At 51.5% G+C, this 26,309-nt stretch overlaps 1 protein-coding gene across 1 annotated transcript; it reads right to left on the reverse strand.

Moving 5' to 3' along the window:
• Positions 1-3,418: 3,418 nt before the first annotated feature.
• Kash5 (KASH domain containing 5) lies at positions 3,419-25,067 on the reverse strand. Its single transcript, XM_027920527.2, has 19 exons — positions 25,025-25,067; positions 21,895-21,999; positions 21,259-21,445; positions 20,740-20,804; positions 19,581-19,647; positions 19,158-19,319; positions 18,471-18,588; positions 18,104-18,154; positions 12,576-12,653; positions 12,229-12,285; positions 11,883-11,942; positions 11,073-11,137; positions 10,824-10,911; positions 10,245-10,367; positions 7,215-7,273; positions 5,599-5,644; positions 4,063-4,127; positions 3,870-3,974; positions 3,419-3,768 (listed from the first exon to the last, which is right to left on the reverse strand). The coding sequence occupies exons 1-19, from the start codon at positions 25,065-25,067 to the stop codon at positions 3,624-3,626; spliced, it is 1,689 nt and encodes a 562-aa protein (XP_027776328.2). The 3' UTR covers positions 3,419-3,623.
• Between the last annotated feature and the right edge of the window lie 1,242 nt (positions 25,068-26,309).

A 26,309-nucleotide genomic window follows, 5' to 3' on the forward strand; every position in this document is an offset into this window, starting at 1 on the left:
CGCGCGTGTGTGTGAGAGCGCGCGGGCAGCACTGAGTCGGCCACTCGGGTGTCTAGCTCAGTCCCCTCTGCCTCCTTCTCTGGGTCTCTTTCCTCTCTGGGTGTCTGTCCCCGCCTGTTCACCCTCCTGCTTTCCCACCCTTGTGCAGACCTCCGCCTCTTCTCTTCTTTCTGCCTCTCAAACTCATCTTCCCTTCTTAATCACCCTCCCTGCGTTGTCTCTGCTCTACTTTTCAGGACTTCCTTTTCCTTCGGGTCTCCATTTCTCTCCTTCAGCTCTTATTTTCTCTCAATTTCGCACTTTCCCTCTCTGGTCACCTCTAGGCTTCTCCCTGGGCGCGGAGGAAAGAACGCGGACTCTGGCATCTGAGCCCGGGCTCCCCTGAAACTAGCTTTGTGTCATTGGGAAGGGTTTAAGCTCTGTGCACCTCCTTTTCCTCATCTGTCATTGGGATCAAATGAAACCCCCCCCAAAAAAGCCTTCAACACAGCCTGACACGCAGAAAAACGCTTTTATTAGAAAAGTGTCATTAATTAGCTGCCTTTCGCAGCAGCTCCCAGTAGTTTCTTCTGGATTTCTGAATTGCGACCTTCTTGGGAAACTATCCGGGCCAGTCTCCGGGGAGTTGGATAGGGGATGGGGAAGACCCCCTGGGTCCAGGTGAAGGAGAAACAACCAAAATCCACCTCTCCCCCAGAGGCCTGACCGTCCTCCAGCTCCGCCCCTCGTTGGAGACCCGACAACTCACTCCTGGCTGCTAGCGGAGCTCACTGAACCCGCGCGGGGTGCGGGGAGGGGCCGAGACAGCTCGTGCGGACCGGGCTCTGGTTGGCCTGAAGAAGAGGGTGGAGCCGAGAGTTGGCGTGCAGGAAGGGGGGCGGGGCTGTCAGATTTGTGGAAACTCGCATTTCCGGGAGGCGGTCGGAGTCCCAATTGGCCCTTACTCAGGCTGTGGGGGCGGGACTATGCTTATCTGAGTCAACCGAAAAACCAAGGGTAATCGTAATCCTACGACGGTCCGGTGTTGACACCCCAACGCCCCTGGCTTCGCGCATTCCAGACAAGCGCTGTACCACTGAGCTACACCCCTCAGCCTAAGTTGGCCTAATTTTACAAATAAAGAAACAAGACTGAAAGGAGCAATTTCCCCAAGTTGTCAGAGCTAGTAAGAGACAGAAGGTTAACTGGAATCTAAACTGCACAGCGTCTAAAGTCTAGACTCCCTACTACTCTCAGGAGGAAATGGGTTAAAATGTTAATCTGCAGTTGCTGCATGCCAGCAACTCCCCAATTACTGATAATCCAACCCAGGACCTCCAGTGCTCTACCACTGAGCTACACCCCAGTCCTTTTAAAATATTGAAGCTAAATTGCCAGGGCTGACCTTGAATTTGGGATTCTGCCTTAGCCGCCCCTCCCTGGGGTTACAGGTGTACCCCACAGGGCCAGGATGCCAGGCACTCATTCTAGTGCTGCACATGTATTTACTCTTTTAATCTTATGACCTGGCAAGAAAACTTCCTGTTTGCCCGAGAGCCTGGCAGTTGGGTACCTGTCTGGGCTCTTCCCATGCTCTGATTTCTCCTGGTTCCCTTGCCTAGCAATAAAGGCCTTTTCACAAAATAGTACCTGGAACTCTTTCCCTCTCCACTCCATTCCCAGGAAAACTCAGCCATCCCCAGATTTGATTACTATCACATTTGGACTCCTCCTCCAGACCAGGAGCTCAGGACTGAGGGCTCAAGGGTCCAGGCACCAAATGAGGTCTTTCCCCAAACCCACTACTCCTCAAAGGTTTTCCCTGTCTTAGGAATGACCCAACTGTCCACCAGGCCTGGACCAGACCCTGGGTGCTGTCCTTGATCCTTCTCTCTTCACCCTCCTTCACAGCCTGTCAGTTTCCAGCCCCATGCCTCCTGCCCTGCCTCTCTCTGCTCTTCCCTGCCTCTTCATCCACCTGCCCAGCCCAGCTCAGGCCTCATTCTCTCCTAAGTGGACCACAGCTCAACTCCTCCCACCTCCCTGCCTGCAGCCATACCCCTTCCTTCATTCATCCCCTCTCCAGACCCTGGCAGGTAGTTCTCCTGAGTGGGTTCTGCCTTCCCTTGCTCAATGCCCTTTCACAGGCACTTGGAAATGAAGTTCAGGTTAGGTTCAAAGCCCTTCATGGGTTCTTGCCCACTTCTTTATTTTCCACTACACTGTAGCAGCTTCAAATCCTTCCCTGGCTGCAAATCTTTTTTTTTAATCCCCAGTACCAAAAATAAAAAATAAATAAACTAAATCCCAGCAAACGGATGCTGCCTGCCTCTTTCCACACACACTGGTCTCTCTTGTACCACCTATTCTTTACACAGACTGTTACCTCTACCAGTGACACCCTCCCCTGATCACTGTAACCAGTCAGAACCTATCTTTCAAGACTAAAGAATGTCAGTTATCTGGGAAGAATTCCCTGTATAACTTCAGTACCAAGACTGTGTGCTGGACACAGAGTAGGTGTCCCGTGATATATTTTGGGGGGGAGGAGGTTATTAGTCTCCATATATTCCCCTGTTCCTCCCAAAATATATTACTGTCACCTACTGTGTGTCCAGTACTCAGTCCATGTACTAAAGTTGTTAGGGTGGAAAGAGGCTTGTAGCATTATAATGTATCAAAGCAATGAAGATGGTAAATATCAACAAGGGTGACAGGTTTTGTAGGAGACAGAAGATTGCCCATTATTGACCTAGGATGCAGTTAGGACTTGGCCAACCCAGGCTCCTACCCATGGGGTGGTGACAGGACAGAGTTAAGACTCTGATGTTAGGACAGTGCAAGAAGGAAAGAGGGATCAGGGAAGTGTCCAGGAGCCCCTTCAAGGCTGCCTGGCAATGCTTGGGGCTAGAACCTCAGAGGTTACAAACTAGAGGTCTATAGGTGACCACTAAGCCTGTTTTATGGTCCATGCCATGCAGCGTTTTTCAATAATTTGAATGAGTTGCTGTGGCAGGTATTTATCTGCTTTCCCCATATGTACCCTTGCTAACAGATTGAGTTTGGGCAGCAACATGTCCAGCCCCAGGAAAGGTGCTCAGAGTCCCAGGTCTCCCAGCCTGCCTTGCAGCGAGGGATGGTCCTGACAAACGGCTGGCTAATGAGACTTCAACACAAGACTGTGGGTGACTCTAGAGAGGCAGTGGCTCTCTGTTATGAAAAGCAAGGACACTTCTCCTTCGCCCTGCAGATGTGATGTAGGAAGCTACAACAACTGCCATCTTCTGAGCATGAGGGAAGGGCCAAGAGAGTTCCAGAGACCCTGATCTCTGGGGCTGCTGTGACTCAGCTGTGAGCCCGTGGCTGCTTGCCTTCCTCCAGACTTGTTTGGTGAGGAAATAATTTTTAGTACTGAAGCCATTGCTGGGTGTGTTTTGCTATTATTAAGAAACAGAGTCACCAACAGTAGAAAACCAGGAGACTTCACATAAAAACTCAAGATGGGATGTGGATCCCTATGTACTAGCTCTGGGTGATCCCAAATAACAGTGGCATAACAATGAAGGGAACAGGAGAAAGCTCCCTGAGGGAGCAATGGAACTAGACATTGCTCCCCGGGGAAGGAAAGCAGGATCAGCCCTGCCTTACACTGGTGGGGGCTGCAGGTAGCAGAGCTGCAGGTGGGGCCAGGTAGGGGGCTGGGACTGACCCAGCAGCAGGACTGAGAGCAGCAGCAGCAGTAGCAGCAGGCCCAGGATCGGGGCTGGGACCAGCGGGTGCTGAGTGACCCTGGTGGGAAGAAGAAAGGGCTTAGAGTGGGTCCTAGTGGAGCCATGGTCTCTGCAATGTCTGACCATCTCCCCGCTTCTGGAAATGCCTCGAGGGCACACCTGAGTCGCTGGGGGTGCAGGCAGCATTGGCCCCAGGGCCTCCTGACTGGGACCAGCTCTTTCACCACAGGCACCAGGGCTTGCTGGAACTCTGACTCAACAGAGCTGCTGGGAAAACAAAAGGGAAGGGAATCACTGCTGAGCTTTTTGTTTGTCCCCCAAGTTCCTTTCCTGTCACCATGGGTCCCATTACCTTTCAGGAGGGCTTCCTGGGATGTTTTCAGGGTGAGTGTCTCCCAGAGGGATCGGGGTATCAGTCTGGGAGGATAAAGGAGACAAGGCTGAGGCACTGGGTCCTTGAGTGGGAGAGGCCCCGGGTCGGCCCACTGGTGGAGCACAAGAGCTAGTGCAGCTGCTTCTCTGGGACACCCTGCCAGGGTGGGTTCCCAGTTGCACCAGCTCTGGTTGTGTGTTCCTTGGCAAGTACCATGCCTCTCCATGCTTTGCTTTCCCCTCCTGCTGGTCAGGGACGATGACAGCCCCCACATCATAGGCTTACCATGGAGACTAAATGAGTGAATGCAAGTAAAAGAGGGGGCGGGGCTCAGAACAGAGACTGGTCCAGAGAGCGCTCAATCGATAACTGTGGGAGCGGTTCAATATTATCGTCTCAATCTCCCCATCTGATTTTGGAAATTTCTAAGGCCCCTGAGGGCAGAAGGCCTCCACAGGTGCCCCTGCCTCTGTTGGGCCAATAACAGCATGGACACTCCTTGATTGGGACAGTCTTCTTGCTGATGCCAGAATCAGCAGGTGCTTTAGGAGTAAAGCCCCAAAAGACTCCTCCAAGGGCCAGGTCCAGCCCACTTTGCTACCTTATCCCCCTCGTCTCCCTGGAAGAAACTCCTCTCTATAGATCTGGCCTTCCCGCCCCCAACCCCTTTGCTCCATAGATGATGACAATGACAGAAATAAACCAATAAAAACAGAATACTAATTCCAATTGCTATCCTCACTACTACTGGCTACTGGGCCAGGCATGGAGCGGGGCCTTTTACCATGTGGCCCTTAACCCCGAGAGCTGGGTGAGGTCATTGCCGTGTTAGCTGTGGGGATGCTGGGGTGGGGCCTGCCTCTGGGGAGGCATGGAGAAGGTGGATTTTGGGACAGGGCTGCTCAGAGCTAAGCTTCCTCAAGGGCAACCATTGTGGCCAGTTTGGACCTTGGAGTCCCAAGTATCCGGACACGGCCAGACATTTGACCAAGCAAACTCCAGTCCAGCTCTGGATTCCTCAGTCTGGACTGTGACTGCCTTCTCTCTTTTCACCATTTCTTTCCCTTCCTTTGCCTGAGTCAGGCTTGTGCCTCCACCTTGCCCTACACTGTGAGGAGCGAAGGAGCCAGAGTGTGGGGCTCCTTCACCACAGGGTGCTGCACCCCGAAGGGAGTTCTGAGGCTGGCTGGAGAGGGGGGCACTCAGTGTGTGGGTGCATGTACGTATGCATTTATGTAATATGGGGGTGTAGCCACGTCTGTGAGGCCATGGTGTGGTGGCTACAGCCCTGTGCGTGTGGTTGGGGGATCTCCTGGGAACATTCTGGCCGCCCACTGGGCTCCTGGTCTCCCCGCTACCTCACCATCTGCTCTCATTAGCTACAGTGAGGACCTTGTTATCTCTTGACCAAATGATTTTTCTCTGTGCTCCTGAGGAATGGGGGTGTGGGGTGGGGCCGAGGAGAAGCTGATAAGTCAGCCTCTGGGGGCTGGGAGTGGGGCTGGGACTGCCTACCGTGACCAAGCTCTCCGCTTCTTCCTCTTCCTCTCTTCTGGACAACCTGAGTTGACAACAAAGTCACTGTAAACACCCTCCCCATGTGCCTGTGGGTCTTCACATAGAGTGCCCATGGATGGCCCTGGGGGTGCCCTGAAGGGGAATTTTCATCAAATCTTTTGTGTCCCCCCCAAGGGTAAGGGGGCCTCTTTGCTCGGATTCACTTTCTCAGCTGCTACTTTCCCTTTATCTCCCAGCCAGGAATTAAAGCTTGGCTCTCTCAGACCCAGGGCACATGCAGACGTCCTCTTGATTCCCAGTGGCTTGTGCCATTTCCAAAGGAGGCCTCAGAATTCCTGGGTCTCTGAGGACTGGGACTCCAGCTTAGATCTCCCTGTCCCTAGAATCCAACTATTTTGAACTCTGCCCCACTCCAGGTAATTTCTCTTAGGTTGTATAAACTCCCTGCCTCTGCTCCTTCTTGGGTCACAGGTACCTGAGTCCCTGCAATGCTTCTTTGGGGACTCAGGTCTCAAGCTGCCCAGGCTGATTGCTCCAGAGACCTTGCTCCACAGATGTCCACACCTTCACTGAGGACTGGGATCCAGCCCTGCAGCACCATTACCACGAGCATTCTCAGGGTTGTAGCTGTTTCCTCAACTCCTACCCAATACAGGACCTAAGCTTGTAGGCCCAGCCCTGCTCCAGTCAGATGGAGCTCTGATCTACTGAGACCCAGGCAGTTTCATCTCCATCCCCTCTTGGAGTCAAACCCTCAACCCTGGCTACCTTTGAGGCCACAGTATTTACTACCCCCTCACTCCCAGCTTCCCAATCTGTGGTCACACAGCTCCCCGACTCCGGAAATGCAGATGGCATCAGCACCCCCTGCCCCCGCCCCAATGCTCAGCCCCTTCTTCTCTCTATTCCTGATGACGCAGGTGGAGGTCACAGCTCCAGAGCCCCTAGCCCGCCCAATCTCAGCTCTTCCCAGACAAGTCCAATTAGAGGCCATGGCAGGCAGCCTCATTAGTTGCTGCAGCGGGAGCCTGAAAGAGGGGAGGGGCAAGAGGAGGCACCACAAGAAACCAGAGGCTCCAGGGTAGGTTCAGACATCTAGTGCTTTCTTCATGCTCAGAGGCCTGGACTCGCAGGGCTGGAATTCAGAAATACAGCCAGAAGCTCACCAGAACCCCACATGATCTCACAATTCACTGGGAACTCTCCAAGGGCCTGATCTGGGTTCCCTGGAGGCCTCATGAAAGGTGTGTTCAGGGAGAGAATGACTGAGACACCGAGCTGTCCTATCTGTCTGACAATTGTGTCTTCCTGTCTAAATGTCTCCAGGACTGACTGGTCCAGTCCTCCAGGGCCCACTCAAGCATCACGTCCTCAAGAAGCCTCCCTGCTGGCAGAGTCAGGTGCGAATCTTCTGGAACTGTCTGGGTCAGGGTCTGTCTTTCCAAGACCCAGAGGCACGGAGGACTGACTCATCTTCTAGTCCACAGGCCTCAGGGTCCCCTTAGCAAAGACATGACTGAGTGAGCAGAGGGGCATGTCACCACTGTGAACATCCATGGATGGGACATCGCCCAGAGGCAGAGGGAAGGCTCAATAGGGAACAAGCTTCTTACCGCAGCAATGGCGCCTTTGTTCCTTCTTCAAGATGTGCTGTCTCTCCCTCGGGGTTGCTCTGTGCAAACAAAAAAGTCAGCTCTAGGGCCAGGGACATAGCTCAGTTGGTAGAGTGCTTACCTTGCATGCCCAAGGCCCTGGGTTCAATCCCCAGCACCACAAACAACAAAAAAGGCCAGCTCTCCCCTGACTCTTCTCACTCAGATGCTCATCCCTGAGGGTCAGTCACACCCATCCCATGCCATGCCCACTCTCTCCAGTCCCAGACCCCATATATAATGGCTCTCCTGGCTGCAACCTGACCATGAACTGACCACTGTCTTCTAAGCTCTCCTCTTCTTCCCCACTACTTAGAGATGACTCTGTTATCTCTCCAGGGGCAGAAACCAAAAATGCCATTGTTATTGATTCTGCTAAGGCTCCTTTTGCTGTAGGACCCAGTAAACCAGGTCCTCTAAATCCCTGGGACACCTCCAAAATCTCTCATTCTCACCTGGGTCCACAAGGAGGTCAGAGTTCCCAACCCCCTTCTCCTCCCTGGTTCCCAGTCTTGGGTGGCCCCATCTGCTCTCCCTCAGGACCCAGGGACCTCTGTTTTCTCCACAGACATCTCATTGTTGCCTATGACCTCAACTGCCAACTTGACACTGTTTTCTAAATACATTGCCTCTGGCCTTGTGTACCCAACTGCCTCTGATAGCCCTGTTGTCCCTCAAGATGTCACTTCACGGTCACAAGATAAGCTCAGTGTCTTTCCTTCTCTTTTCTCATCATCACCCTCTCTTTGCAGCCCATCTGTCCCCAGCCCTGTCCCTTTACCCTCTCTGTCCCTTTTTCTCCATCTCTAGGATCCTGCCCTGACACAGGCTCCATCCTCCTTGCCCCAGCCTCCTCCCTGGCCTTACTGCCTCTGGTTGGTTCCAGACGGTTCTTTCTATGCTCAGAGCTGATCCAGTACCTCCTTGCTCACAGCTATTTTGTGATTTTATGGAAAAAAGTCTAATCTTGTAGCTTGGTCAGGTTCCTTTCATTAACTTCCCAGCCTCATCCCTTGAACTCCCCGCCAGCTACCCTGTACTCCCCTCTAGCTACCCTGTACTCCCCCCAGCTGCCCTGTGCTCCCAAGTTAGTACTGGTCTTACACCCCAAGGCCTTGCACAGGCTGTTCCCAGGAAGGCCTCATTCCTTGAACAACTTAGCATCTTTTCTCAAAATAAGTTCTCATGTCAGTTTCCCTTTGACCCCCATCCCCATCTCCCAGACACTCCTTCTCTGAGCGCCACTGTCCTGCACTGGAGTGGCCCATCTGCATGCTCTATTAGGCCTTCAGCATAGAAGGGCCTGGACCTGAGTGACCCAGCTGTGTGTCCTGGCCCAGCCCAGTGGCACCCTGAGGCCTGGATCAGCCTTCCCCCTCTCAGGCCTCTCACTCAGGAGCACCTGAGAGCTCAAACCAGAAGCCCAGTCTAACCTTCATTTCCTTTGAGGGCTGTGGCTCTGCCCCAGGAGGCTGAGACTGGACCTGTGATCTTTCTCCGAGCCTCATTTTCTCATGAATTCTAGGATGAGGTCTGAGAATGCCCACCTCACAGAGGTGCAAGAGAGCTAAGTGAAAAGCACTGGTGTAAAGAGAGGTGACAGGCCTCTCAACCCAGTGAAAAAGTGACCAGAGGAACAAATTTCTCCTTAAGGATAGTGAGAAGGTTTGAAGTGGTATAGTTTTTAAGAAAATACAATTTTTTGTGTGGGGGGGATTTAACTCAGGGCACTGGACCACTGAACCACATCCCCAGCCTTATTTTGTATTTTATTTAGGGACAGGGTCTCACTGAGTTGCTCAGCGTCTTGCTGTTGCTGAGGCTGGCTTTGAACTCACAATTTTCCTGCCTCAGCCTCCTAAGCTGCTGGAATTACAGGTGTGCGCCACTGTGCCCAGCAAGAAAATTCAGTATTTTTTATAGAGCTGGGAATATTTTTTTTTTTCATTTGCAATGCTGGATGGGGATCAAACCCAGGGTCTCATGTGTGTTAGGCAAGTGCTTTATCACTGAGCTATACCCAAGTTCACTGAATATTTTAATAAAAAAAATTATTTTGTCATGAATTGATTAACACCCCCTTTTTAGGTTGTGGACACTGAGGAAAACTTAACTCAGTTCTTTCAAATGATATTGAAATATTGTTCAGATAATTATGGGGGTTAGAAGACAATGATTATTTCTGAGGTCAAGATCTAATAGTGAGCTTGCTAAGCTTTTCTTAAAAATGCCTCCTGGCTGGGCATGGTGGCTCACACCTGTAATCCCAGCAGCTCAGGAGGCTGAGGCAGGAGGATCAGAAGTCCAAAGCCAGCCTCTGCAATTTATCGAGTCCCTAAGCAAATTAGCCAGATTCTGTGTCAAAATAAAAAAAAAAAAAAAGTGTCTCCTCTTCAAGAAAACATAAATGCTTGCTGGGCATGATGGACACACCTGTAATTCCAGCTACTCTGGAAGCTGAGGCTGAAGAATCTCAAGTTCAAGGTCAGCGTAAGCAACTGAGTGAGACCCCACCCCCCCTCAAAACAAAGAAAAAGGGCTGAGAAGGTAGTTCCATGGTAGCACTTGCCCACATGTGCAAAACCCTGGTTTTGATCCCCAGTACTGGAAAAAAAACAAACAAACACAAATGCTTAATGTATCCTTATGGTCACAGGATATACAACTTACTTATCTTCCTACAGAATTAAGTAAGGTGATTCCTGACAGTGTTTTCTGAAAAAAGAAAACACCAAAAGCCACAGCCCAGTCGTCTGTTCACTTTGTTCACTGGTGTCTCCCATGACAGCAGGCAATCCCTGGAGGGCAGGGATGGGGTCATGTTTGGCTTGTAGCTGGATGTCCAGCATACAGCAGATCCTCAATAAACAACATTTGTTCATTGAATGGGAAACAAGTAAAAGGAGGAGCCAAAGTGAGTGGCCCATGGAGTTGTTCTCCCCTTTTCCAGTTCCTAGACTCTTGTGGTCTCAGATACCCGTCCCTGCTCACCTGTGCCCCAGCTAGGATTTCAGATGAAAATTCAGTTTCCTCCTGGGGCTCATTGATGACCTCCTCCCACTGCCATACTCCACACAGAGGACTGGAGAGATCAGAACCTGCCATTTCCTGTTTCTGTGAGGAAGTTGTTTCAGAGTCAGAGAGGGTCACACTAAGGCACAAGATAAGGTTAGAGATGGAGCTGCAGATGGGCTTAGTGTGGGGCTGGGAATAGGATGGGAGGTGGAAAAGGCCTGGTATGGAGCTGAGGTTGGGAGGGCATGGAAGGAAGAATAGGAAAAGGTTTGGTGCTGGGGACTAGGTTAGAGATAGTTAAGGAATAGATGGCCATGGGGCGCAGACAGGATAGAGATGGTCAGTGCTGGGTCAGGTTGGGCCTGGCACTGGCAATGGCTCTGGGGCTGGGATCTGAGACACAGAGAGAGTTAGAGAGGATTGGGAGTCTCTTTGGCAGCCAATTGCCCAGGGTTCTGAAGCCCTGGGCTGGGCCAGGTGTGAGAGTCAAGTGGGGAGACATTTGGAGTTTCTGTCTTGGTGGCCCTCAGGATATTTCAAGGGTACTAGGCTCACCTGACAAATGGCCTCAATCTCCAAGCCCAGTGATGTGGGCACCAGCGTCGTCCAGCCTGCTCTTCTTGCCTGGGCCTCTTCCAGTAACCTGGCCACACAGACAAGCACAGGAAGGCTATCTCCTGGCCTGCCTGCAACTGTCAGTAAGCCTGCCTGGGGTCCCTGCCCTGCCCACCTTCAGCTGGAGGCCAGGGTGTCCCTGCCTTTGGGTTCCTTCCTGCCTCCTCCCACTTCTAACATGCCACTCACTCTTCTGGTCCCTCACTGGTCTGATTCAGCTGTTCCTCCAGGTGTGAGATTTCCAGTCTCAGTTCCTGTGAGGGAGGTGGAACATGGTGATACCTATCTCACCACTTTGATCCACCCGCCCCAACACACACTGGGCTCCTCTTCTATGTCCCCTTCACTTCCCCAGACAAATACCACCAAAGGACCAGGGGAAAGAAAGCAGAGAGAAACAAGAATTCAGAGAAGGGCTGGGGATGTAGCTCAGTTGGTAGAGTGCTTGCCTTGCATGCACAAGGCCCTGGGTCCAATACCCAGCACCATTAAAAGAAAAAAAAAAAAATCAGAGAGAGGCAGAAAGCAAGAGGAACCAAGAACGTAAAACAGCCAGGAAATTTAAGAGAAGGAAAGCAGAAGCAGAGACATGGAAAAGTGGGAGACACAGATGGTGAAAGACTCAAGAGAGAAACACAGGGTGTGAGACCAGAGACCAGAGTTGCCCAGAGAGACTGGTAGCCTTGACCCAGCATCAGAGACAAGAACTCCAGCGAGCCCAAGCAGAGACACAGAAATGGGGGAGATGCTGGGGAAGACACCACAGAGAATGAAACCGAGAGATACAGAGTGAAGGAGGAAGGAGAAGAGAAAAAGTGCAAAGAAAAAGAGATGGAAAGAGAAGAGAGCCACAGTCATGCAGCACGGATGAAAGAAACCAGATGTGCAGACTTGAAAAAAGATCCATGAAGACAGAAAGAGGCACGGGAAGGAGAGGCAGCAAAATTTCAGAAATGATGGAGGTAAAGAGAGCCAAGGTGGACAGAAGGCAGTGGCTACCTGCGTGGTCATTCTGTACTCCTCCAAAGTCTTGGCCAAGCTCTCCGTGTGGCGAGTACGCTGGGAAAGCCCAAAGCTGACTGAGTTTGGGTGCTCCCCAGACCAGGGCTGCTGGCATTGGGGTCAAGCTGGGGTTCAGGGGGTAGAGCTAGGGCTCAAGTAGAACACTGGGGAAAAGAGCTTCTAGATCCTGTGGAGTCACATTTATGACCTGGGGAAACCCTCCGACCCCTCTGGTTTGGGTATCCAGGAATCAGATCCAGGTGGACTTTTCTTGCCAGACTAGGGGCAGAGAACAGCAGGTGTACGTGGAAGGCAAGTCCATTTCCCTCCCCAGCCCCCTCACCTCAGAAAGGATGGCGTCTCGTTGGCAAATGAGGCGTTCATACTCACAGAGCTGCCGCTGCCAAGGAAGGAGCCTGTCCATCTCTCTGGCCTCCCTGGTTCCCCTTGGCCTTCCCTCCTCTGGCCTGCCCCACTCTCCCAGGGCTCTTTCCTCAAATGCCCAATTCCTGAGCATCAGCTGCACTGCAGGGAATTTCAGCCCAGCTGTCTGGGTGGCCCTGGGAGCCTGAGAGCTTGATCTTGATGGAAGACCCCTGCTCTGAGCAGGTCTCAGTGGCTCTAACTGGTGGTGGTGAAAATGGCCCCAGGGAGGGTGGGAAGTTCCCGGGCACCAGGGAGGGGCTGCACCTTCAAAGCATCCTTCTCTGTGGCCAGCTCCTCACTCCTCCTCCTCACTCCATCCCGCTCAGCCAGTAGCTTCCCATTCTGGAGGAAGGAAGAGCCCACCAGTCACATTCATGACACTAACAGCTGACATCTGATGAATACTCAATGTGCATCCTAAGCACTTTATATAAGTTTAGTCCCTAATTAATTCCTTCAGCCATCCTAGTGAGACCTCAGCTATATCTTCTCTGTGTGTGGCTTCCCATCAATAAAAAGAGAGATAAACAGGACTTACTTCATGGGATTGCTGTGAGGGTTAAATGGGTTAATAAAACTTTCTAACACTTAGCACTTTGCATATGTTAATGTACTAATTATCCTCTGTTTTAAAGATAAAGGCAACTTGGGCACAGAATGATTGAGCAACTTGTCCCAGGTAGTAATTCACGCCAACACATGTTGATGAACGTTAGTGGGAACAAATCATTTAGAATAGTGTTATATGCGCCTGGCATGTGCCACATATTGGATAAATGTTAACATTTACCTATCTATTAAATAATATTTACCAGGTATTTATATATTATATAAACTTTTAACTTTGTACTATATTTTTTTTTTGGTGGGAGTTGAATCTAGGGCCTTGCACTTACTTGTTACACAAGTGCTCTATCACTGAATTATATCCCCAGACCTTTTACAATTTTTTAAAAAATTCTGAGACAGTTGCCCAGGCTTGTCTTGAACTTGAGTGAGATCCGGCTGCTTCAGCCTCCCGAGTATGTAGGGTTACAGGTATGTGCTACTGTGCCTGGCACAATTTTTTTTTGGGGGGGGGGTTACCGGGGATTGAACTCAGGGGCACTGGACCACATCCCCAGCCCTATTTTGTATTTTATTTAGAGACAGGGTCTCACTGAGTTGCTTAGTGCCTCACCATTGCAGAGTCTGGCTTTGAACTCGGGCATCCTCCTGTCTCAGCCTCCCAAGACACTGGAATTACGGGCATGTGCCACTGCACTCAGCCTGGCACAATTTTTTAAACACACACAAGAATGGTGTAACAAAGCACCATTATCCATATTATCTATCATCCAGTTCCAATTATTATATTCATTTTCCCAGTTTTATTCCTTTTCTTTAGAGTTTAAACTAGATGTAAAGCAAACCCCAGGCATCATATTATTTTACCATAGCCAGTCCGGCATTTATCTCCTACTTGAGGACTTATTTCCTTTAGTAAAATCACAATGCCATTATTACCCTCTCCTAAATTAGCAGTGATTTATAGTATCATCTCATACTCAGTGTTCGCTGTTTTCATTTTGGTTGTCTCCCAAATGTCTTTAATGGTTGGTTTGAATGAGGATCCAAACAAGGCCTACCATCGACTGAAACATTTCATTTCTTTTAATGTAACAATAATCTCTCCCTGGTACTTTATAGGTCCTTCATCTGTGGAAGAAACCAGGTCATGTGCCCTGTAGAGTTGGTACATTTGCATTTGGCCAATATCATTCTTGCTCTCTATGGTGATACTCACCAAATACCCCTGTTATTATTTCCTTTAAGCAGGTCGGTATACTCAGGACTCTGTCCAGACTTTTTTTGGTACCAGGGATTGAACTCAGGGGCACTTAACCACTGAGCCACATCCCAGCTATTTTTTATTTAGAGACAGGGTCTCACTAAATTGCTGAGGCTGGCTTTGAATTTGAGATCCTCTTGCCTCACTCTCCTGAGCCTCTGGGGTTAAAGGTGTGCAACACCGTGTTGGGGTTTTTCACACTCTTGTTCTGTGCTTTCATAAGAAGACGTCACAGGTGGTGCTGTACACCTCACACTATACCCTTCAGGAGAAATGCCATGTCTGACTGTCCTAACTATTCTTTCTTTTATGGAAGACATGGGAGGTAGAGTCACTGAAACTTGGCCAAGGTTACGTGGAGGAAAAATGGACTCAAACCTCAGTCTGTGTGATTCTAAATCCTCTGAGTCAGATGCATCTCTGAGGGAGAACAGGGCACAGAGAGAATCAGTTTCACCTTGGCCATAAGGAGTTCAGAGTAGATGATGCTAATGAACCAGGGGTTCTGAAGAGGCCCAGGGCCTGAAAGTGGGAACAGAGCCAGAGGCCTCCTGAGGCAGCAGTGCTTGGATTGTCCTCAGGGGCAAAGGGAGTTATCTGGGAAGAAACCAAGGCCAGGAGAGGGCAGCCCACACCAGACTCAAGTTCCAATCTTAAGTCTTTAGGCACCAACAGCCTCACAAGTTTCCCCGAGATGATGTGGTCACCAGGAGATGCATATCAGGCGGCACAGAGGCATTCCAGAACTCCCTTTCACCCAAAGCACTCCTGGTGCCCCAGGGGACACAGGCAAGTTCCTCTCTCTCCAGCCAGCCAGCTCCAAGTCCTCCATCAGCCGCCCTCGCTCTGTCTCAGCAGGCCTGGGCTGCCAAGTGAAGGACTGAGGAAGGACAGGCCAGGAGTGCTGTGTCAACATCTGTCCACCTGGTTGGGGATTTGCAGGCCAGATCCTGAACTACTCTGCAGGGAGCCTGGTTACTCATCTGCTCCTGCCTCCTTCTGCAGTAAACTAAGCTGGCTCTGTGGGTCCTCCAAAGGAAGGCTGCCCAGAGCTTCAGAGCTCTGGGTGTCTTGTTACTCCAGCATTATCCTCTGTAACTTGAGAACTCAATCTATAGATGCTCGCTAGGCAGCTGTGGGCGAGGGGAAGGAACCAAGAATAGCTCTAGTTTATCGAGCGCCTAGGATGTCCCCAGCACTGCTCAAGGCACTTGATCTGGCAGTGGGCCTTAAGGTGGGGGTGGGAGATGTGGGGGTGGGGGGTTAGAGACCACTGGCTGCCATTCACCCTTCTTGTTCCTTTTGCTTTTATCAAGGATTCACTCTGGCAAGAAGAGTGCCAGCCTCATACTTGAGGATGAAGAAGAAGGAAATCTTGGCAGATCCGGGGGATATGGCTGGTTATCAAACATAGCAGTCATTCTTATCCTTTCTTGTTTGCCTCTCAGCCTAGTAAGAGGCTGAGGATTTTCTGACCCTCCCTGTGATCCAGTTCTACTGGTGAGATAGGAGAAGTGTGCTGGGGGTGAGGAGTGAGGCATGGGGCAAGGGGCTTCTGGAGAAGCTTTTTCTTTTGATGAAGGAAAAAGCCATCAGAGGGGTATTTTTTGGTACCTCCTGGTCCTGCTTTGAATGAGAACAAGAGGCTGGGAGCTCTTGTAGTCATTTGTGTTAATGAAGCCATAAGCAGACAAAAAAGCCCAGTGAGTCACCAAACCAACCTAGAGACCACCTCCTTAAGAGCCACCCCCACCCCAGCCTCATACAGGGGACTGAACCCAGGGCATCACACACACTAAGCAAATACTCCACCACTGAGCTGCATTCCCAGCCCCTTTATTTTATTTTGAGATAGGATCTCACTAAATTGTCCCAGCTGGCCTCAAACTTGTGATCCTCATGCCTCAGCCCCCCAAGTACCTGGTGTGTGCCACCATGCCCAGCCATGGGTTTGGTGAAGGAAATGCACGTCCTTCAAATTGAAGTTGCAATTTCCTTGATATTCTCTTCCTTGGAATATCATGAACCCATCGGTGGCCATATTATATCAGGGAGCTGTTGGCTATAATTGTTGGATGCCAATGAGCTGTGAGGAAGGAGGTTCTTCCAGGGAAAACTTTTTCCTCATTCTTAAAAAAATGTTCTGCAAGAACTCGTCATATCCTGTCTACACTCGTGCCTCACACTGCAGCAGCCATCCTGCTGTGAGATCTCACTGCTCCAGCGGGAGATTTTTCAAGGAAAAGCCACAGAAGAGCAGAAAAAATTTGGATTTCTGTGTGAAAGTCATAAACCAGATGTTGGACAAAGAGATTTGGGGGAAATACATGATGTGCTCAGACTAGGCAGAGATCCTTAGAGCTACAATAGGGTGCAGGAGAGTGAGAACACATAGCAGTAGACTGAAAATGGGCCAGAACCATTCCTAAGCCCTGAGCTACCTGTGAGGAGCAAACAGGACGTATGCAGTAGACCACAGAACCGTTGGAGAGTCTGGAGATCTGAGAGGCCCTGTGTCCCCTTCTCAGCTCAGTCTTAGAATCATGAAGGAGTAGGAATGATAGAGTAGAGATGGCTGTGTCGGGAATGGAAGGAGAGGCCCCAATGAAATCCCTGTGGGCTTTCACAGAGAAGTGGCCAAACCTTCTCTGTGGCCCTGAAAGAGTTCAGACATGGCCAAGTGAGAGACCCAGCCCTGATAAGGATCCTGCCAGGAGTTGCAGCTAGGACCGTTAAGTCCAGAGATCTGAAGGCCATGTAGGCCTCCCCATGGATGTAGTGGTGACAAAGGCCGAGAAACAGATGGAATGAAGATCACTGATCTTGTGAACAGCAGAGGGGACAGACATTGAGGACCTTCTGCTTCCTGGAGACCCTGTGTGGATCGCCTGCAACTTAGATGCTACCTTGGTCAGGGGAGTGGAGGCAGTAGTGATGAGTTTCACCAATTGACGCATGCGTTTCATCCTAAGAGAACTAGACAGACCCACAATGAACTAAGATGATGTTTCCTGTTTCAGATGAAATGGAGCTAGAATTAGACTGAACTTCATATGACATGGTAGGCAATGGGCAAAATTTAATCTTTTCAACCACCCTACTGAACAGGTAATCCTCCTCCTTGGTCTTGGAGAATAAAACTAAGGCTTGGGGGTGTAGCTCAATGGGAAAGAGTTTGCCTAGCTTGCATAAGGCCCTGGGTTCCATTCCTAGTACAGCAAAAACAAAAAAACTAAAGCTTGGAAAGGAAAAGCCACACACTGAAAGTCTGCCTCTTGTATCATTGGTAGAGATGGGGTCTACATTCAAGACTCACTTCAAAACCTTTCAAAGTCTATGTTCTTCTTTTTTCTCTCATATTATTGGGGATGGAACCCAGGACTCAGTGCTCTACCACTGAGCAAAATCCCCAGCCTTTTACATTTTATTTTGAGACAGGATCTTGCTAAGTTGCCCTGGCTGGCCTTGAACTTGTGAACCTCTTGTGTTAGCTTTCTGAGTAGCTGGGATTACAGGTATGCACACCACCATACCTGGCAAAATCTGTTCTTTTTACCATAAAAAATGCTAATACATACTAACTCTTAGGGAGCATTTCCTGTGTGTCCTACCTTGTGTCTGAAACTTTCTAAGTTATGTTCTGGTTTAAATCTCACACAACCCAAGGGAGATGCCACAGTTTTGCTCATTGTACAGACAAAGACAGTGAGATGACAAGAGGGGAGGGAATGGCACATGCTTATTATGTATGTGGCTTTACTGTGAACCCAGGCACTGGCCCTGTGCTCCAAGCTCTTGTCATCAATGATCTCAGGGATATTCACAAATCATTGGGATGCTGAGGTCTCCCTCTGCAGGCTTTAGTTTGAACTTAGGCTGCTGGGGTGTTACAGGAGGCAGGGTTAGAGCTAGGAAGCCCTTGAGGACTGGGGAAGAAGGGGTGATACGGGCCTCAGCTTACCTCCTCCTGCAGAGTCTCCACCTCCGCCACCAGGTACTGCTGCTCTTTTTCCTGACCAACCCCAGAGAGAGGAGGAAGGCTTCAGTTCCAGTCTCCTTGCTCTCATAGTACCCTTTTCCCACCCAGGGAACATATCAGGGCCTGGGGTCATTGAAGCACAGGGCTGGGAGAATGGCTCCAAATGTCGCCATTATCAGGAGAATGGTGGTAGGCAGGCCTGAGAAAGTCTGGGAACTGTAAGACCTGGAGTGAAAGAGGAAACCAGGTGACCTCGCCCCTTCCCACTTCACTGGTAGGCTCTGTTGCTCTCACTCCAGGAAGGAAAGAAGAGGCAGGGCATCTTTTGTCTGCCAGGGCCAGCACCCACCGTCTGCCGGGCCTGGGCCAGAAGGCTGCGATTCTTCTCTTCCAGGCTTTTGGCCAGAGACTTCAGGTCTTCCAGCTCCTCATCCACTGCCTTGGCAAACTGCAGAGCCTGCTGGGTACTGAGCAGTGCAGGGGCAGAGGAGCCACAAGAAGAGAGGAAGGCAGAAATGCAGAGATAGATCCACTCAGACAGCAGCCACAGAGAAATCTCAGGCTGGAGTGGGGAGTACAGAGACCTAGAGGTGGGGAGGCAGAGATAGAGAGGGCAGGACAAAGATCCAGAAAGAAGATAGGACAGAGACCAAGAGATAAGGGTGGGACAGAGATCCAGTTTCAACCTAAAAGACTGAGGAGGTGGGACAGAGATCTACAGAGAGTAGGAGACTAAAACACTGGGACTGTGACAGACATGAGGCACGAGGAACACAGAGAAAGGAAAAAAAAACAAAGATATGGAGAGTCAAAGAGAGCTGGAGAGGAATAAAGAGAGAAGTCTGAACCCAGAGGGAAAGACAGGCAGGTAGAACAGACAGGTCGGGAGACATGACTCAGAGAGAAACAAGGGAGAAAGATACAGACAGAGGGGAAAGAAGAAATGGACAGGTGCAGAGTCAAAGTCACTAAGCAGGAGAGCAGAGAGAGAGGCTGGGGTTGCGGGAAGACGGAGGCAGAGTAGGGGCACAGCCACCTGCGAAGCTGCCTGCGCAGGGCCAAGATCTCCTCCGTGAGGCGCGCTGACCCCTCCTCGGCTGTCTCCACACTGCGCTGTAGTTTGGCATTCTCCCCAGCCAGACGCCGGTTACTGAGTTCCAGGTCCTCCAGGCTGCTCAGAAGGTCAGCTGTGGCAGGCCTGGCAGTAGCAAAGGGGCTGTGGTCACTGCCAGAGTCCCTGCCTCCTTTCCCAGGTCAGTAGAGGTTCTGGTGGTGGGGAGACAGGGCTCTTCTGTTGAAACAGAAACAGGAGTGAGACTCCTCTGCTCTTTCTAAGCTATCAACAGGCCTGTGTGCCTCGCCCATGACCCAGAGGACCCCAATCCCTACCCCGACCTGGGCAGGCAGGAGAAAACAGGGCTGGGGTGGGAGAAGCAGGGAGGGGTCTGAGGATAGGTACATCTCGGGTCTGGTGTCTTCGCCTCCAAAGCTCTCCAGGTTGGCTGGCTCCTCAGCTTCTGGGAATCCTGGAGGGAGACAAGAGGGTACTGGACTCCACCTTAAATGTCAGTGTGCCCCAGGGCTCTGGGCTCGCCCTTCCTCTGACTGCTCCTCCGCTGCTCCCTTCACTCTGGGTGATCTCTTGGGCTCCCAGGGCTTTAGTTATCCCCATCATGAAGAACTTCTGCTCCTCATCTACTCTGAGCTCAGACTGGATCTTCTGAATAGCCCCACTTTCCTATTCCTTATGCCCAACACTGGGCAGTACATTAACTTCCCCAAACCTGTTCCTCTTCCCAGTTCCCATGCCACCCAAGAGCCCCTGAGCTTACCTGGCTCCCCCCTCCTCCTCAACCTGAACCCAGGTCCATCCCTGTACCCTGATTCTCTGCTCCATTCCTACTCTCTTGTCCCCTGCTGCCCCCTGCCCCGTGTCCTCCCTAACCTCCTGGCCTCTGGTCTCCCCCTCCTGTCCTTCCCCTACTGGCCCAGAGTTCACCTGTCTCTCCTCAGCTCATAGTCTTTCCATGGCTCCAAGGCTGATGAAGGAGGTCTGAGATAATATCAAGAAAACTGCATTTTTTTTGTGTGTGTGTGTGAGAGAGAGAAATATCACATGGCCACTTTTTAGCACACAGCCACCTAGCTGTGAGATCCTGGGCACAGGATGGTGAGCAAACCAACCAACCAACAACAAGGAAGGGGGCTCACTAGGTGAGCAGGACCGGCTAGGAGGGAAAGGCCTGCAGGCTTGTGAGCTGGTGGGGAGCAGGGAGGTGGGCCTGGGGCATTCCCTGGCTTCCCAAGGCAAGAGGGCCTTCGGCCACAAGAGTGTGAAGAGGAAGTAGGCAGGGCCTTGTAGGCCTCTGTAATAGGGCTAGTTTGGGGAGAGGGGTTAGAAATAATCCCCAAGGGGGAGGGAAAAATACCCAAAAGTTAAAGTGAGGATGGTGGGCAGGGGGCAGTCACAGAGACACCTAGAAAGCCAAACTCACAGCTCCAGGCTGGAGCAAAGGTCCTTGCTTGGTTGTACCTTATCTCTTGCTCTGCCCCATGGGAAGTCCCCCCACTGGCTGACCCTGGACCTGCCTGCTTCATTCTATATATAGCAATCTCACCAGATGGCAGTTGCTGGGAGGTCAGGGCTCCCTCCAAGGCGGTCTCCTCTCCAAGCTCTAATCCCCTGTATCAAAGGGATGAGGCTTAGGGCCCCCCTGCAGCCAACCCACAATCCTGACCTGTCACTGCAGGGGGATTGTGGGTGGGAGGAGGGGACAGGTCAGGTGAGAGAGGCACTGTGGGAAGGAAGGTGAGGCCAGATGGTGACTACCCAGGGCCAGATGGAAGAGCAGGAGGGGCAGGGACTGGGTTTGGTGAAGGGATGGGGGACCTCTGTCAGCCCCCCAAAGCACTCCCCATATCTTCAGCCCCCGTTTATTTCTGTCCCCTCCCCCGTGCCTCTTTATCCCGGGCGTTTTGTCCTCAGGCCCCCCACCCCATCTCTTCGCTTTTTCTCTTCCTCAGTCTTATTCCAACCACAGTAGGTCCCCGGGTCTGCAGATGCGAGCTGCAAAACCAGGTATGAGGTTGGCTTTTAGGACTTCTCAGAGGAGGGGGTTGGCCATGCAGGGACTCACCCACGCAGCTGACAGGCAGCAATCCAGTTCCGCATGACAACCAGGAAGGTGTCCAAGTCCACAGTGGCCCCAGGGCCCTCCCCTTTGGGGTCCAGGCTTCGGGCCAATGTTTGGAGGCGAGAATCCTGAGGGCCCTGGCCTGTCACAGCCTCCAGGTACGCCAGCACGTGGGTCACAGCCACGGTGCCTGGGACAGAGCATACCATGACAGAGATTGGGTGGGAGAGGCCAGGCAGTGACTTGGGAACAGGATGTCACTGGCTAGGTTTGTGGCATCCTGTCCCATAGCTTGGTGGAGACACCTTGGGCAAGTCCCTTCCTCTCTGTCAAATTTTCCACCTGGAAATGAAACCCAGTCACCCCACCTCACAGAGTGGGCCAAAGAGGATCAAGTCAAGGGCAGTACTGTGTGCCTCTCCAGGCATTGTGGCTGCCTCCTTCCCCACTAGACACCAGAAGTCCCACCCCTCTTCTGTCAAGGGCCCCAGTTCTCATTCTGAAAGGCCGCCATTCCTTTATTCATGGAGTCACCCATTTGCTCCAAGAAGCTGTAGCCCAGTCCTCTCTCTATGGCTCCAGTTCCCAGACCCCCATCCTCTCCCTCTGCTCCCCAAACCCCCAACCTGCCCCTCCCACCTGTCCTCTGAGGGTCACAAGCTTCAAACGTGGAGTTGAGTATCTGCTCCTCTAAGCTGAGCAATGGTCCTGGGCTCACCTCCTCAGGCTGCTCCCAGAGGTACACTGAGGAGACAAGAGGGCCCAACCCACCAGTCAGAGGACCAAAGGAAAGAGGGTGACACCAGGTCCTAGGTCCCTGGGCTCCACAGAGGGGAGGGAGTTCACTGGGAGCTGCCTGGGACTGGGGCTGGTAGCTTTGGGTGGGGAGGCAACATGAGGGTCTTTGAATAACTCTCCCCATCCCTGCCATGTGTGTCTTCTCTTTCAGGCCAGAAATTCTGTGTATCCCATGTGTCAGGAGCCCAGATAACAAGCTCTGAGATCACCCTAGCCTCCTCTCTTCTCCACCCTCCCAAGTTGAGCTCAGAGGAAGAGGCGGGAGGACAAAGAGAGGAGTCTGGGAGGAGCAGAGTGCGAAGGGGGCCCAGGAGCCAGGAACAATCCAATAAAGCGCGGGCAGCCTGCATCGATCCTGCCTGCTGCATCTCCGGTCTCCCAGTCTGCCCCAGGGACCAAGTCTCTCTCCACCTGGCATCCCCAGGCAAGGGTGGCAATAACACGGTTCTGAGATGTGGAGGGGTGGGACAATTCCAGCAAGGTGGGCAGTGACAGAACGGTTAGGACCTGCATCAGGTGTCTGACCAACCTGGGGTCAGAGCCTGGCTGCGTGTCTCTGGACAAGAGGCTTCTCCTTTTGCAGCCTCAGTCTCCACAATGGTAAAGTGGGGGATGGTAGAGCAACCCCCTTTCCCAGGGCTAGGAGGGCTAGATCTGTGTATGTGAAGAACATATGGATGTCTGTTTCCCAGGGTCTGTTTGCCTACTACTGTATTCACCATGACTTCACACAGCAGGAACTCAAAATATGCTCCGCAACATGAGGAGATTCTCTTCTCCAGGCACCACTGGATTGGCTCAACGTCTCTCTCAGGGCTGGAAGTAACTTTTCAGGTCCTGCCTTGGCCTTGGACACCTGGAGTCAGCAGCTCACTGAGCACAGGTTGCAGGGTTGGGTAACCTGGGCTCAGGTTTGAATGGGGCAAGGGTCCCTCTAAGCCTCAGTTGCTTTTTCTGGAAAAAGGGGGGTGATATTACCTCCCTCCAAGAGAAAAAGTGAAGCAAAATCTTGAAAGACCCTGCCTGGCAGAGGTCCTGGCATGTGATAGAGACTCAAAAATAGAACTGAACATCTATTGAGCATTTAGTAGGTGTCAGGCCTCTTCTGGGGGCTTCACATGAACCAGGGGAGGCTGCTATGTTAGCCCTGCTTTACAGATGAGGGATTGAGGCACCAAGTACTTAGAAATTTGCCCAAGGTCACCTGACCAAAACAGGAGTCATCTTTCTCATCCCTCTTAACTTTTCTTTGTTGTGGGAAAAATTTGATGCCCTCTGGTTGAACCTATTCTTCTGGGTTCAGCCCTTGGAAAGGAAAATGGGGGACCCAGGGCTGGGGGAGGCAAGGTTTTAACTACAGTCTGGTTTCTTCCTTAGTGTCCGCCCCATGTTATAGATAAGGACTCTGTGGCCCAGTGAGTTCGCCTGCCCAAATCTGCTGCCCAAGAAAAGCCAAGCTGGGTAGATCATACTGTCTCTGAGGACCAGCACATCTGCAGGGCATTGAAGGAATATGTCACTATTTCTGTTCTATTCTCTCTCCTTTATTTCCGTCCTCAGTGTCTCTTTGTCCTTGCCTCTTCTCTAGTTTTCGCTCCATTTTTTCCCCAATCTCTATTACCAGTGTTCCCCCTCTTTGTCTCCATGTCCCTTGCCCCTACTTTATTTTCTGTCTCTCCATCTCTGTACTTCTCTTCCCATGTCTTGGTGACTCTGTTCCCTAAGTCTTCTCTTTACTTCTTCTGTTGTATCTCTGTTTCCTCCTGGACCTGCTTTCTCCATCTTCATCTCTGGGTGTGTCCCTCATTTTCCTTCCAGAGCCTCCCAGAGGCTCAGCCCTTGCTCATGGTTCCTGGAGGCCGCACGCCCTCTGCTGGTGTGGGCGAAGTTTAGCTTGTGGTCATTAGGCCATCAGCCTGTGCTCGGGTTCCCCCATCCTAGTGTCTGCCTCTGATTCTCCTATCTGGAAAGCCTCCTGGGGCCAGAGTCCAGTCCTGGGGCCTTGAAAAAAAGCTGAAGGTTGTGCTCTGTGATGCCTGAGAGCCTCTAAGAAGGCAGCTGCTTCTCCTGTCAGACTGAGCTCTCCTGGTTAGCGGAGAGGGTGACCCAGAAGCTTCCTTCCAAGCAGGCTATCACACCCACACATCTGCATCCATCCATTCGCTTGGCAACAGTAACTGAGTTCCTACTATGCTTCAGGCATTACTCTAGGGCAATGCCATTGATAGGGCAGCCACTAGCTACATGTGGCTCTTCAGCACTTGAACTGGGTGGAGTGTGAATTGAGAAGTTTTGTTAGTATAAAGTATACATTAGATCTGAAGACTTAATACCTCAGTACATATTAATACTGGTTACAAGCAGAAAAGATACTAGTTTGAATATATAAGGTTAAATAATATCTATTATTACCATTCATTTCCCTTGTTTCCTTTCCTTTTAATGTAACTAAAAATCACATGTTACTGGCATGATACTTCTGTGAGCCAGCACTCTCTAGGGACTGGGAATACCAAAATGAATAAAATAGACGCTGCCTTGTGGAGCTCATGCTTTAGGGAAGAAACAGAGACTAAACAGGTGACAAACAGGTGCCAGTGCTCTGAAGATAAGGGAAGCAGGGAAGGGAAAAGAGTGACAGAGTAGCTGCTTTACCTAGAGTAAGAGGTGCCATCCCCGCATCAACCTGAGTTGGAGGAGGGGTGAGTATGTGGGCAACTGGGGAAGGGTGCTCCTGGTGACTGGCACAGTATATGCAAAGATCTCTGCTCTTGCACAGCTCAACCTTCCCAGAGCAGGTGAGATAGGAGGGCGTGTACAAAGTAGGCATTTAATTCACCACCGCTTCTTCCTGCCCAGCCTGCTCAGCGACTCAAGCCATGTCTCCCAAGAGTCCAAGTCACAGCCTGATGCCCATTCACCCCCAGCTCTCTCTCCCTCCTCCAAGGCAAACAAAGGCCCAAACACCTACTTTCTGCAGCGGGGCCACCAGCCTGGCCCTCTGGCAGGTCCATCGGCCACTCCTGATGCTCCACAGCTGCTATTGAAGCTACCAGCCTCCCTCCATCACTGTAAGGGATGGGAAAGGGACCAGCTGTCCAGAGAGCTCCTGGAAGGACAAGCAGGGGAATGGTTTTCTCAGATTATCGCCCTTAGGTGGGGATCTACCCACCCACTTGTGCCCCAGGTCCTCTGGGCTCTCAGAACCTGTTTCCACCCCCGCCTCAACCTGACAGCTCCTGCTCCGACCTGTTTTATGGATTGGAAGTGTGGGCTGGCAAAGGGGGCCTGAGGAGTGGGTAAGCAGAGATCAAAGTGGGGGCGCTAGTGGGTGGGAGCCACTACTCCCCCTAGGAGGATAATGTGGCCTTCCCTCTTCCCCCAGCTTGTCAAGTCCCTAGCCCCATCCTTTTTTTGCAATGACTCTTCTTTCCCACACCCCTGCCTCGGGCCTGCAATGTCCTCTCCCTGGGCTTGTCCATAGGGCCGAGTCTAGCTCCATGGGGTCCCAGAAGAGACCTGCTCTCTTCCCTGCTCAGTGTCCTTCCATAGCTTCCCAGCGCTCTGGGGATATTGCCTGGTTGGATGTGGCAACAAAGGCCCTGCGTGGCCTGGGCAGTTGTTTCAACTTCCCAAATCACTTGATTTTCTAGCAACTCTGAACCATATACTACTCCTCAAACTGGACTGGCTGTTCCCATCTCTGGTCTTTGCCTGGGACACCCTTCTTGCCTTCCTGTCTCTGCTCCTCTGGCTGAATGAGGTGCTGTGTCTGGCTCCCAGATGGCCCCAGCAGCTGACATTCTTGCAATTTTATCCTGTATTTGGACCACTGTCCTTTCATAACAGTTTGACCCTGTCTCTCTCCTGCTCCTAGCCTTTGATGGATCCCTAGTGCCTCCAGATTAAGCCCCAGCCTTTCAGGCTGGAAAAACACACAGAGGTGTCTGAAGCTCCTTGCCTCTTTTTTTGTCACTATTTCTTTCACTAGCCCACCTCAGGTCCCTTGCCCACCATGGGCCATGGGAGCTCAGCATTGTCCTCTGAACCTGCTGCTCTCCAGGTTCCAGCTCAGTATGACCCCTGGTCCCCTGAGGCCCAGACCCACCCCACCCTTCTCCTTGTTCAAGTCCAACTCTGCCTCATAGGCCCCTGAGGAGCCTTTAGAGGTCCCTGAGAGCTAGGGACTCTTTCCCCTGTGCCTGAAAGTGCTGTCCCTCCTCTATTATAACCAGGTTGACCTACCCATTAGTCTG

The sequence above is a fragment of the Marmota flaviventris genome, chromosome 18, assembly GCF_047511675.1.
Source record: "Marmota flaviventris isolate mMarFla1 chromosome 18, mMarFla1.hap1, whole genome shotgun sequence".
Taxonomy (NCBI): Eukaryota; Metazoa; Chordata; class Mammalia; order Rodentia; family Sciuridae; genus Marmota; species Marmota flaviventris.